Source organism: Macrotis lagotis, chromosome 1 (assembly GCF_037893015.1).
Source record: "Macrotis lagotis isolate mMagLag1 chromosome 1, bilby.v1.9.chrom.fasta, whole genome shotgun sequence".
Taxonomy (NCBI): domain Eukaryota; kingdom Metazoa; phylum Chordata; class Mammalia; order Peramelemorphia; family Peramelidae; genus Macrotis; species Macrotis lagotis.
Window position 1 is genome coordinate 496,463,258 of NC_133658.1, and position 14,700 is coordinate 496,477,957.

The 14,700-nt window shown below is 34.6% G+C and overlaps 1 protein-coding gene across 14 annotated transcripts in view; it reads right to left on the reverse strand.

Annotated features, from left to right (window-relative positions):
• PKNOX1 (PBX/knotted 1 homeobox 1) overlaps window positions 1-14,700 on the reverse strand; it is a 228,685-nt gene that overhangs the window by 8,873 nt on the left and 205,112 nt on the right. For all 14 annotated transcript variants that reach the window (XM_074213902.1, XM_074213901.1, XM_074213891.1 and 11 more), the window contains 2 exons: window positions 10,931-11,007; window positions 6,430-6,602 (listed from right to left, as the gene is read on the reverse strand). In XM_074213902.1, coding sequence (XP_074070003.1) covers window positions 6,430-6,602; window positions 10,931-11,007 — 250 coding nt within the window. The remainder of the gene's footprint in view (window positions 1-6,429; window positions 6,603-10,930; window positions 11,008-14,700) is intronic.

The window sequence follows — 14,700 nt, forward strand, 5'->3', positions numbered from 1 at the left end:
ATAACTTGGTTTCTTCCTACCTTTCTTCCTACCTCCTACTCACTTTATTCTTATATGCCTGGAGTTCTCTCCCTGCTCAAGTTCCTTCTGGCCACTCTGGTTTCCTTCCACAATCAGTCAAAATTCTAAATTTTACAAGAAACCTTTAAAATCCCTCTTCATAAGGGGCAGTTAGGTGGCACAGTGTATAGAGCACCGGCCCTGGAATGAGGAGTACCTGAGTTCAAATCCGGCCTCAGACACTTAATGATTACCTAGCTGTGTGGCCTTGGGCAAGCCACTTAACCCCACTGCCTTGAAAAAACCTATTTAAAAAAAGTCCCTCTTCATATTAGTGCCTTCTCTCTGCTGCTTTTTCCTAATTTTTTCCTGTAGACACAGGAGATAATTAACAGATGGGGGAATCCAAAAGACCCACAAAATATAAAATATGACATTCAAATATAGAACTTAAGAGAAAACATGAGTGAAAAATACAAGGGATTAAAGTTAAACTGCTAACATTCTTATTTAGGGAGTAAAAGACTCAGAACTTTATCATCATCAGGGGAAGTTTAATTAGATAGATGACCTTATATCTAGATGATTTTTTTTTTAGGTTTTTGTAAGGCAATGGGGTTAAGTGGCTTGCCCAAGGCCACACAAGCTAGGTAGTCATTAAGTGTCTGAGGCTGGATTTGAACTCAGGTACTCCTGATTCCAGGATCCACTGCACTACCTAGCCGCCCCCAATCTTGATGATTTCAAAATAAGAAAGGAAAGGTAGGGAAGGAATAGGCATTGAGAGGGAAGAATAGTTTACATACTTTTTTTTGTTGTTTTCCACCAGACTTGTCTGATAACTGAGGACTGTCCAGAAAGTAAGAGCCCCCTGAAAGATTCTGAGCAGAGGTATAAGATGTGATCAAAACCGTCCACTAGGATCAGACCTTATACTGGATCATGTCTCAGCTGTTAGTGGATAAAATATTGAGTCTGAAGTCAAGAAGATCTGAGTTCAAATCTGAAACAGGATGAGATAATCTTAACTTCTTACACAATTTCAGCTGGAAGGGAACAGAGATACCACCTAATCCAACTCCATACCTGGAAAGGATCCCTGCTGCAACACATCTGACAAGGAATTGTCCAGTCTCAAAGATCTCAAGAGGTAAAAAGAGACCTTAAAAGATCTGCTTTTACTTGAAGCAACTGAGACCAAAGGATAAAACAATTTGTCCAGGGTGTCACAACTAGGAAGTGTCAAAGCTGACTGGTTGGAGAACATGGAAACATGGATGTAGATAGAGCTTGACCATACAGAGGTTTAGGCAGACAGGGGTTTGAAGTGTCTTGCCCATGGTCAAATGGATAATAATGAATGGAACCGGGATTTGAACCCAGGATCCCTGACTTTACATAAGTTGCTCTCTCCATTGTACCATGTAGGTATGCAAAGTAAAAATGTGATTTGTTTAAGGTTACAGATATTATGTATGGGCAGTTAGATGGTACAGTGGATAGAGTGTTGGACCTGATGTCATGAAGACTCAGTTTTCCTGAGTTCAAATTTGGCCTCAGACATTGATGAGCTGGGTGACCCTGAATTTAACTCTGCATCACTTTACCTCAGTTTCTTCATCTGTAAAATGATCTAAAGAAGGAAAAAACAAACTATTCCAATATCTTTGCCAAGAAAACCTCCAAATGAGATCATAAAGAATCAGACATGACCAAAATAACTGAAAAAACAGATTATTATGTGGCAGAGTCAGAATTGGAATTAAGGTCCTTTGAATCCAAGTCCAGAGATCTTTCCAAATCAATCATCAAAGAAACAATTGACTAAAAAAATGAGGGGAAGCACTCATAAAGCAATGGAACAGAATGTAAAATGGAAAGCCTGCGTATTTGTATTTGAACATTAAAATGTCAGGAGAAAATGAAAAACCCCAACACTTGGATGGTCTCATTGAAAAGGAGCTAAGTGGTGCAGTGGATAAAGCACCGGCCCTGGAGTCAGGAGTACCTGGGTTCAAATCCAGTCTCAAACACTTAATAATTACCTAGCTGTGTGGCCTTGGGCAAGCCACTTAACCCCAGTTGCCTTGAAAAAAACTAAAAAAAAAAAGAGTTGCAGAAGGATATGGACAAGGTTTACATGGAATAAAAAAAGATTGGTAGCTCTTGAGCCATTATGTTGGAGGAAATCCTTACATCAATGAGATCATGGATCCATTTAAATTTTGAGATACAAGTTACATAAAACTCAGGGGATTTCAGGGAAATTTTGAGGCTGATGTTCAGAGTAATATACGATGCCTTAAAAGATCAGATTTTACTTGGAAGCAAACTGAGGTCAAAAAGGACAAAACAATTTGTCCAGGGTGCTACAACAAATAAGTGTCAAAGCCGACCAGGTGCCCGGAGAACATGGAATCATGGATGTAGACAGAGTTTCATAAGAAGTTTATGGCAAGTTTTTAACATAATTAGTTGTGAAAATTTGCCCTCAATTTGTAGTTTTCTCTATCAGGAGATAGCCTTAGTTATTTGATCAGACCTTGAGCAAAACTGAAGAGGCTGAAATTTGTCACTGAGAAAATATTGCCTCTTCTGTTGTTGTCTTCTTTCCTTATTTTACTCAGGATTTGGATATCATAATGTTGCCTTTGCTACTTAAAGTCTTCTGGTTTGGCATTCACCTGCTCTTCCTCCAGGTACTCCATGTTACAAAATTACCCTTATTCAATTATTCCTCCCTCTCTTCTTTAATCCTGTTGAAAATTAATGCTAAAATCATGAACACATTTTGAAAAGCGTCTCAAATTTGCTTACTGAATTTCTGCATTTTAAATAAAAAGCAGTCCTGCTTATATAAGCAGTTTTTTTGTTTGGTTTTTTTTTTTTTTAGATTTTTCAAGGCAATGTGGTTAAGTGGCTTGCCCAAGGCCACACAGCTAGGTAATTATTAAGTGTCTGAGGCCAGATTTGAACTCAGGTACTCCTGACTCCAAGGCCAGTACTCTATCCACTATGCCACCTAGCTGCCCCGGGGCAGTTTGTTTTCTAATGTCTCATATCCCTTACATAGGAACATCCAGCTACTATTTGAAATAGTTCTTCAATATGTCAATACAGCTGTGATCTCAACAATGGTAGGTACTCCTTCCTATAGTATTGATCTCAATCTTCTCTCACATTCTCATTTGTTTTAACTTTTTTCCTTGTCTCTAGGAAATTGACTCAAAGTACAAGGGACCCTTCTTTAGTTCTCTTGACATTATATGGATACCACTGCAGCATCAGCACTGTCCACTAGTTTATCTCTCATTTACAGCATGACTATCTCACTTTTCTGCTCCTACCTCACTTCTCCTGTGTAAGTCTTCCTTAGTAATATTATGTAGCCAGTCAGGCCCACCATTTGCTATACCAACTTTAATTATTCATGAACTGTGGAAGAATACTGATGTGAAAAAGAAAGACCTTTGTTTCAAACAGAAGCATGTCACAGTTAAAAACACCAATGAAATCTAGGCCCTTTTCCTTCTCCTATTCAATTTTGGGCTCAGTTTATTTTCCACATCAGGTTAATATATATATTTTATACATATACACTGAAGAAGCATTTCTATAGATTTTCTATACAACTGCATGCAACAGACATAATAAGAGGTTTTTTTCCATTCACTTATTTTGTCTTTTGTTTGAAGGTTAGGCAGAACTCTTTTTAGGATGAAGGGTCTCATTTAGGAGGCTCTGCAATGTTACGGGCTTTTGGCAGTCAGTATATTGTTGTCCAAACATAGGGTTCTCTGGAGAACTTCACCATATGGAGGGAATCTCTTTCTTCCATTTGAAATCTTTATTCCACAGCTTTTATGACAAAAATAAACCTCTTTGGCAACAGATGTCTCTTAATACACACCTTGATTGATATCTGTAACCAGAGGGTTGCTGAGTAAAATTTTCTTTGTCACAATTGTCATATACAGTGGGGTAATGGGAAAAGACTATTTTGTTCTATTGATACAAATGCCTTTAAAGTAATAGTCAACAAACAATAAGTGTAGTGAAATCTTGATTTTTATCATCTGCTGAGGAATATTATTTGTAAAACCCTTCCTATTCTCTTCATATCTTCATTCAAGATTGCCCTTGGAGACAGAGCATACTATTTTACTGTCATAAAAATTCAGAAGACATGAGATAATGGAAATGTGAGTTGATAGAAACTATTATTTTTGTTGTCTCTTATTTTTGATAATTATAAGATTTTTTTCTAAGCTAGATGCTTTTTGGTCAGGATGGAGTACAACATCTAGTCAAAGCTAATAAAAATATATTTTCTAAAAAGCAAGGGAAAGAGAGAAAACATTTCTGTGTATTGCCCAAAGTTAGATCTCACAGATGACAGCTACAATGAAGAAAAGTTGACAAATTCAGAAGTATATAGAAAATGAAACCCAAGAAAGCAGTCGCTTATAAATCTCTTGGCCTCAAAATATCTATGCATAAACTTCCAAAGGTTAGGTAACAAACAAAAGTGATTGGAGAGTCTAATATAAGGAAGACCTTCCTGAGACATGACAGGATGAATGAAACCCATGATCAGAATATGGCTTTATACTCAACTGAAAAGGGAGGTGGACCCTGGTAGAAGATGAATTTGAAGGGATAACATATTAAAAACATGAGTTAATGGGTGAGAGAAGAATATACTGGGAGAAAGGGAAAGGGAGAGGTAGAATATCTAAGTTAAAGAGGCAAGAAAAAGCTTTGACAGTGGAATGGTAGAGGGGGGAAAGTGAAGGAAGTGAGTGAACCTTACTGTCATTGGAACTGGCTCAGAGAGGGAATAACATATATACTCAATTGGGTATAGCAGTCTATCTTGCTCTAGAAGAAAGTAGGATAGGAAAGGAATGAGAGAAAAGGGGTGGAGGTAGAAGGAGGGGAGGATAGGTGATAGAAGGGAAGGAAGACTGTGGAAGGAGGTAGTCTGATGCAAAACATGTCTGAAGACGGAATAGTTGAAAGGAGACACAGTATAGAATAAATGGGGGTAGGGGGGTATAGAATGAAGGGAAAAACAATTAGCAATAGTAACTATGGGGGAAAAATACTGAAACAAGTTTCTCTGATAGAGATCTCATTTCTCAAACATAGAGAACTAAGTCAAATTTGTAAAAAAAAATAAGAACCATTACCCAACTGATAAATGATCAAAAAAAATGCAATTTTCAGATAAGGTTATCAATACTATCTAGTTAAATAATTAAAAAAAATTTTTATTTATTTAAGGCAATGGGGTTAAGTGACTTGCCCAAGTTCACACAGCTAGGCAGTTATTAAGTGTCTGAGGCCACATTTGAACTCACATTTGAACACATTTCTGACTCCAGTGCCAATGCTCTATCCACTGTGCCACCTAGCTGCCCCTAGTTAAATATTTTAAAAAAATATCCTATCTCACTAAGATAGGAGAATGCAGTTGGAACAATTCTGAGGTTATTACCTAATACATAATGGATTGACCTATAGGACTGAAAGAGAAAATGACAAATATTGGAAGGGATTAATGCACTTTAGGAAGAGTTGTGAAATGGTCCAACAATTCTGTGGAGCAATTTGGGACTATGTCCAAAGGACTATAAAAATCATGCCTACCTTTGACCTAGCAATGCCACTACTGGGTCTATATTCCATAAGAGATGAAAAGCAGGAAGGGAAAGGACCTATGTGTTTATTCATAGCAGTTCTTTTCTGGTGGCAAGAAATTGGAGATTGAGGGGAGGCCCATCAGTTGGGGTATGGCTGAACAAATTGAGGTAGGTGATTAAGATGAAATGCTATGGGGCAGCTAGGTGGCGCAATGGATAAAACACTGGCCCTGGAGTCAGGAGTACCTGGGTTCAAATCAGGTCTCAAACACTTAATAATTACCTAGCTGTGTGGCCTTGGGCAAGCCACTTAACCCCATCTGCCTTGCAAAAAACCTAAAAAAATAAAAAGATGAAATGCTATTCTGTTATAAGAAATGATGAACAGGATGCTCTCAGTAAAAAGCTTTCACGAGCAGATACACTAGGAAATGTACTATATACAAAGTATATAAGTAGCAAAGTACATATAGCAAAGAATGTTATAGGATGCTCAGCTGTGAATGACTTACCTTTTCTCAACAATGCTGTGACACAGAGGACTTATGATAAAGAATACTATCCATCCCAGCAACCACTGCAGTTTATATTTTTATTAATTTCTGTAGTTGAATATTTGACAATTTCTAAATTTAGAATTTTTAGATTTGACAAATTTCCTTAAGACATAAATTCATTTTCTCAAAAAGTACTATTCTCTGGGGCTTGTGAAACATTTTTATTTTTAATTGTGATACCTGTGATGTTATTATATATAAACAATAATAATTTTCATTTCTCTTACCTTCTGACATAGTGAGTTCATTAGGTGGTTGTTGTGCAACCCCTGATGCAATAGAATCAGGCCAGAATCTTTGAACTGGTCTATTCTGAGCTGTTTTTTTCTTTGTTTTTGGAGTTTCTGAACAGCTGGAATCCAACATTGGCTGGAGAATTCGTCTTCTGGCGTTGATAAACCTGATCATCAAATAAAAATCCGAGATGAGAATGGCTTCCAAAAAAACAGATTTCCTGCCAAGAGCAACACACCAACTCATCATAGTCAAATTTCTCGTTTATTACTGTTAACAGCAATAAAAAATATGAATAATAGAATATGGAAAACAATTCATGAGAAACATTTGTTGAAATCCTGCAAACATATGGTGCTAATAAGTTTCTAAAATGTTTCACTTTTATAGACCCTGGCATTTTCCCACTTCCTCACCCATTTAATTATTTTTATTCTCTCTGTGTGTAGGGGTTATTTGTAAAGTTAATAGCTAAAGAAAATAGAGAATCTCGGTTTTCTTCTAAGGAAAGAATTATCACAGAGGCACTATTGTCTTCCTTTATTTCCTCTCAAAATAATTAGGAATTTTTTTTTACTAGCAATTGTAGCTAGACAATTGTAGCCTTTGGGTGTAATAATCAAAGTGTATTAAGCCTTCAACTGAACCTTTCACACACTGTCTTTTCAGAGTACTGGTAGTTGGAGAGAGAACATGAAACTATGTCATACAGGAAACAGTTGGGAAATTAAAGGCTGATGAAGACAATAAAAGGGGAGGAGATATGACAGTTTCAAACGTATGAGGAAGTGCCATGTGCAAGAGAGATGAGACTTATTTGTAGGTCACCAAAGGCCAAAACCCAAGAATGATGGATAAAAATTGCAGGTATGTATACTGCAGTTTAATATAAGAGAGTACTTCCAAAGAATTAGTTTACAAAAGTCCCACTCCAATGTCACATTGGGGAATGAAGTTTATCTTCATTCATCTGTCTTGAAAGTCATGCCAAGAAAACATAAGCATTGACAAGTCTTAATGAGTTAGAATGGGTAGTATAAGCCTGAAGATGAACTATATTTCTATTATTGAGGACCTATCTAGGCAATAATAGGACATCCCTAGGCAATAATAGGATAATAAATTTTTAGTTACGTCAACTCATAAAGCTCATATAACAAATTATGGAAGAAATATAATCTGAATTAGAAAAGGGAATATGTTTACTATCACAATTACATATTTTTATAAAATTTCAAGGAAAATAAAACCAACACAACTATAAGACAAACTGCTGATTGGGAGGATAAAACCTTTTTCTTCAAAATATCTCTAATAAAATTCTGAAATGCAAGATCCACAGGGAATTGAAACAAATAAAACAAGGAGCCGTCCCCCGAGGAATAAAGAAATGATCAGACTATTAACAGCTTTCAGATGAAGCACAAACTACCAATAACCATGTAAAAATGCTCCAAATTATTAATAAGAGAAATGAAATTAAAAACAATTCTGAATTTTCACATATCCATAAAAATTAGCAAAAACAATAAGGGAAGTAATCTATATATTGGAGGAACTCCAGGAAGATAGATGCACTAACACTTGTTAGTGACTATGAAATGATGTGACCATCCTAGAAAAAATTTGTAATTAAAATTCACTAAACTTTTTACACTCAGTAATCCCACTGCTCTATCTAAAAACCTTGAAAATGTCGAAAAACAGAAAGGTCTTGTATATACCCAAATATTTGTAGCAGAGCTTTATGTGGTAGTAAAAACAAAACAAAACACCACACAAACATACTGGAAATGTAGGGGAATGGTTGAACAACTGTGTTATATAAATATAATTGAATACTACTGTGTTATAAGAAATGAAGAACTTAGAAAAATATGAAATCTATATGAGTTCTGAGGTTTCTTCCAATTAAAATATTTTTTCTATAATTCCAAGGATTGATACCAATTAAAAATAAAAGAAAAATGACTATCATACCATAAATGAAACCAACTCTAAAAGACAAATCAGATTAAATAGAATGATAAACACTAATCTCATGAAACAGAAGACCTTTTTTCATCAGAAAGGTGAGGGATTAAGGATATAGAATATTATATAAATTCAATTTTATTTAACCCTTTCTGTGGTGGTCTGGAGAAGCTTTATGAATTGAGGACATTTTGAGAAAATTCATACGTAAGATTGCATTATATGATTTCTAAAGTCCCTTTCAATATTATGATTTATTGAACCTCCAAAAGATAGCTCTGGGGAAGGGACTTCATTATTTCAAAGAACATTTTAAATGATCAGCTGATCATTTTGAACTGTTGATGCTCATAACTGGAAATAAAGTGTCTAGATGGAATGGAATAGATCTAATACACTGTTCTATTTGACAAATGATAAAACAAAAAAAAATTAAAGTAGTATTGGAATTTAATTCAGAATTTATTTTTAAATCTTCTAGACCAAGTAATTCTGATACAAAACAACAATAATTTAGAAAACATAAACAAGGTCATCAGATGAAGAAAAAGAAACCTGTAAATAGATTAAAGATTTTCTCTTTGTTCTGCAAAAACTGTAACTACAGAACCAAACTGATCACCATTAAAATAATAATTTTATATTGAATATACCTAAATATGAGAAAAGTTTTATTGTACAATTCCAAATAACTACTTAACACATCATAATATAATGTTGATAATAAACTGTAATGAAGAAACCATTCAATTATTCATTATTCCTAACTAAATCAAATTTTAATGTGTATATATTTTCATATAATGAGAACTTAATGTAATAGCCTATTGAATCATTCCTCAAGATAGAAATGCATCTGAGTGCATTTATAAGGAATTGTAAAATTATGGAGAGAATAAGCTTACTCTAAAACTTATTTCAGTTGCTTATAAATTCAAAATTAGCTATAGCATAAAGATATTGATATTCATTTATGGAAGAATTTGTTATTTTTTCTTAAATGAATATTAATTTAAATATGAGAGAATCATTACAAATTGAAGATCTAACCATGGATATAAACCATTAGAGTTTAACAGGCAAAATTGTATATATCATCTGGATAAGTATGGTAAAAATAAGACAAATATAATTAAAATGAAACCTAGATGTTTACTTTGAAGTTGTACGAGTATAATTTTCATAAGTTAGAGAAGGAACAGATATGGATGAGAAAAATTTAGAGGTTGTGGATCTAAATCATTTAGGTATGACAGAGAAGTTAATCCTAGAATGTGTTTCATGTATAATTTTTTTTTAAATATAGTACAGAATATATCTTTTTGCTTGCATTTTGCTACAGGCTAAAATCATACATTTGAAAAAATGCTACATCTTCATATTGTGAATTTCTATAACAAACAAAACATTAGTCACAAAACAGTCAACTACTATGTGATTCTGGAAACTCACCTCATTGTTTCTTTCCCCTTCTTTTTCTAATTTTTCAATTTCTAATATTGGGTAATATTTCCCTCTGAAATTTCAAATTAATTCTATCTGCAAGGATGCCAACATTAAGAGTTCTGCTTGGGATCAAGATCATTATAAATAAGATGGAAAGTGGCTTCCCATATTTGTGTTGAGTAGTGAACAATCAAGAATGTATAGCTTGGAAGAAGTCCCGGGGTGGGGAAGTAAAAAAGTTCAGGGTGGAAACTGGGTCTACAATTATTTAATAAGCTGATCAACACAAGTTCCAACTTTTAAATGTGGATTGTATAGAGGAATTAACTACAAATGTACATTTTAAAACCCATTTCAACTAAATGAAACCTTACTTACCAAGTACCTATTTTTTTGTTCAAGTCACTGTACTAGGAGAGGTACAATAAGAAACAAAAGGTACAATCCCTGACTCCCAAAGAGTTAAATTTTACTGAAAGGGATATACTTAGGCCAGCTAGTTCAAAAGGTCTGAAGTAAGGAGACAGAGTGCATAAAGAAAAGTTATGATGAATGAGGCTGGAAAAATAATGAACTAGATTGTGGAAGATCTTAAATGCTAAGATAAATATTGGCACCTTGCTGAAAAGGCCAGAATTTTTAAGTGGCAAGTTTGGTTTTTTCCCCTTTTGGAGTCTATGCATTTAGGTATGATCTATTAGTGTCTTCATTACTATTTCATTATCTTCCCTCTATACCACATTAATGGAATTCAGATTTCTAATCTTTTCTATTATTTGGCATAAATAGTTCAATGTAGTCTTCCATATTCATTTTTGTTTCTGACCCCATTTGGGGATTTCTTGGCAAGGATACTGGAGTGGTTTGTCATTTCCTTCTCCAGTTCATTTTACTGATAAGGAAACTGAGGCAAACAGGATTAACTGACTTGCCTGGGGGTCACACAGCTAGTAGGTGTCTAAGGTAATATTTGAACTCAGATCTTCCTGACTCCGGATCCGGCACTCTTTTCACTGAGTCTCCTAGTTGTCTCTGGATTCATATGAATACTTATAAACTGACATTTTATCTTACCAATTGTTAACTTGGAGTAGTGTCAGGTTGGTCTGAGCTGCAATCTGCTTTTTCTCATCTTCTGTTGGATAGGGATGCTAAAAAAAATTTTTTTTAAAATTACCCATAAGTTTCAATATAAAAAACGGGAACTATGTAAGAATTACTGAGGTAAAACATAAAACAAATTATTATTAATAAAGTTCTGGCAAATAACAAGCTTTAAGCAAAAAAATTAATTTTGGCTTTACCCAGAAAATATCACCATTTTATTATGCATACCATAAAGGAAGCAGACACTTAATTATAGTAGCCTAAGAGCTTTTGTCAGTTTAATCAATGATCAGCAAAAGTATGTGTTAAGAATTATGTTATCTGTTAATCCATCTGGAAGTCTGGTAATACAAGAGTAATGCCAAAAATTTTTGTGGTTAAATAAAACTAGAGTAAGCTGATCAGGATAAGAAAATTATATTGCTTTAAGAATTATGAGAAATAATTCTATTTGCTGACAGTAAAGTAAACTAAATGAGGGATAAACTTTAAAACACTGCCCAATGAAAACATTTCTATATACAATTAGGTGTTATGCTCTACTTATTAGAATCTGAATGAAAAAACAACCATTTTATTATATTCTAAAAATATAATACCCTACCTGCTTTGGACAGGAGTTATTTGGTTATCAGTCAGTAAAATAATAGCTTGATTTTTCCATTAGCTTAGTTTGCTTTTAGAACAGCATTTAGAAAATTTGTATATCTTAAATTAAATGACTACTAAGTAGGGAAAATAGATAAAAAAGCTTTCTATAATACAAAATATAAAGGACTAATGTTCTTTGACACACACAGAAAAGGTGCTTCTTCCAACTTTTTTAAAAAAGATATTCTTTTGTAGTTGAAGGAGGGGAAAGAGAGTGAAACATAAGAAAGGGGTAGGACATTAATTTTAACATAGAAGATGAACTTGAAGGCAGAAGCAGGGCAGAAAGTCAGGAGCTTTTAGAAAAAATATGAGTAAATGATCGGTCTTAAGATCTGACTGTTTGAATATGATTTCTGTTGGAATTACTGGCCTGAACAAACAGTACAGAATCAGTACTTAAGGTTGTAGAGACTGAGTAAGGAGGAATGGGCTTTTTATATTAGACTTGTTTTTTTGGGGTTGTTTTGTTTGTTTTTTAGTTTTTGGGAGGTAATGGGGTTAAGTGGCTTGCCCAAGGCCACACAACTAAGGTCATTATTAAGTGTCTGAGGCTAGATTTGAACTCAGGTACTCCTGACTCCAGGGCCGGTGTTCTATCCACTGCACTACCTAGCCATCCCCTATATTAGACTTGTAATGGCATAAAACAACATTTGATATTGGCAATTTCACATAAAAAAAATTTTCATCAAATTATAGATTTCATTATATACATATAGAATATATATATATATATATCTACAATACTATTCTACATTACATGTATACATGTGTTTATGTACAAAAATTTTTTTGTAGATAACTGCCTGCAAAGAGAGTCCTCCTACCAATGCAGATCACTGTTCTAAAAGAAAAAGTCGTACAGAGTTGCCTGGTAGAACAGGGTGGGATAGACTGTCAGTTTCGGTCAAAGGCAGACTTGAACCTACAACTTTCTGATTCCAAATCCAGTTATATCCTATGTAGCCACTGTAATCAACAGGGAATGGGAAAGCAACTTTATCTTAATTTTGATTTTATTCTTAAGACACTCAGATAAATAGTCTCTACTGACCTACAATTATTAACGTACTTTTAATAATGGCTGATTTACTTACTATTAATGTTCTCTTTAAAAACAACATCAAACACAAACAAAAATAATCTTGAACATATATTGTTTTCTGAGAACTAATAACACTTCCACTCTAAAATCTATTGTTACCATTTCTCCAAAGACCTTTCTATTGCTGCCACCACAATTACCACACATGGCTTTGACATAAACTAATCACATTAAGGTATCAAAGTGAATAAATTAGTTTGACCCAATCATGGGACATCATTATATTTCTCTCCAATTCACTATAGAGTCAGTTAACTTTGGCAGATGAAATACACATAAGCAGTGAGGGAGATATGAGGCAAAGCAAAGAAGGTACTTCTCAAAAGCTGACATTTCTAGGGGATGGAGGAGAAGAAGGATGAGAAAGTATAATGGAACTCCCAAAACTGGAGAGTCAGATCTTTCAGCAGACCTTTCTAGAATTCTAAGCTCTTTAGTGTTTTATTATTCTTGGATTTTCCTCTAAGTTCCAATGCTGTAAATCTATAATGTTCGATGAACAAATGATTGGGAATCTAATTTGCCCTAACCTATCTCTCATTGTCACTCAGATTCTTTAAGAATATAAAGAACCATGAAGTCCACTCACCTCACTTTTGGAAGGGAAGAGCTAAGATGGCCCCAGATCTCTATGAAGTCAGTTCTTCCCACTTTAGAAAGGTAAAGTCGGCTATAGAAAGAATTTTTAAGTGGCTCCCATTTGTCCTTCCTTTTTTGAATTAAAGTATACTGTTCCTTCTTTTCAGTGCCCTACACCCTACTGTCCCCTCTCATTCTGGCTTTCAGTTGATTCTACAGGACTGTCTTTATCACTCCCAACCTTAAATCTCTTGTTTCTATTTTTTCAAAGGTCCTTCTTCCTCTGCTGCTACAATCACTACAACATTCTTTGAGCTAAGTTAATCATAGTAATATATCAAAAGGAATAAATATTAGGTAGAGTTAATCCAAATAAATCTTAAACTAGTAGAATTTCAAGAGAGTACAGGATATGTTTTAGGGAAGGCTAATTCTAGGAAGAAGGGAAAGAATGAAATACTTTGATATAGGGTTTGGGTTTTTTTTGACTATCAAGTGCTTTCTGCAACAGTTCTGCCTCTGATCAAAGAGATCCATAGTCATATGAAATACTGCTCTAAACCTTTACTAATCAGAGAAATGCAAATTAAAGCCTCTCTGAGGTACCACCTCATACTTCTCAGACTGGTCAATATGAAGAGAAAGGACAATGATCAATATTGGAAGGAATCTGGGACACTAATACACTGTTGGTGGAGCTGTGAACTCATCTAACCTTTCTGGAGAGCAATTTGTAATTACGCCCAAAGGGCAACAAAAATGTGCATACTCTTTGATCCAGCAATACCACTACTGGGTCTATACCCTGAAGAGATGATGAAAAAGGGTAAAAACATCACTTGTGCAAAAATATTCATAGCCGCCCCATTTGTGGTGACAGAGAATTGAAAAATGAACGAATGTCCATCAAATGGGGAAAGGCTTAATAAACTGTGGTATACGTATGTGATAGAACACTATTATTCTATTAGAAACCAAGAGGGATGGGAATTCAGGGAAGCCTGGAGGGATTTGCATGAACTGATGCTGAGTGAGATGAGCAGAACCAGAAGAACATTGTACATTCTAACAGCAACATGGGGTGATGATCAATCTTAATGGACTTGCTCATTCCATCAGTGCAATAATCAGGGACAATTTGGGGCTTTGTGATAGAGAATACCATCTTATTCAGAGAAAGAATTGTGGAGTTTGAACAAAGACCAAAGACTATTACCTTTAATTTAAAAAAAAAAGTTATCTTATTATGTGATCTTGCTATCTCTTATATTTTGTTTTTTCCTGAAGGATATGATTTCTCTCTCAACACATTCAGTTTTGATTCATGTATAGCATGGAAACACTGTAAAGACTATCAGACTGCCTTCTGTGTGGGGGGGAAAGTGATATTAGGGGGAAA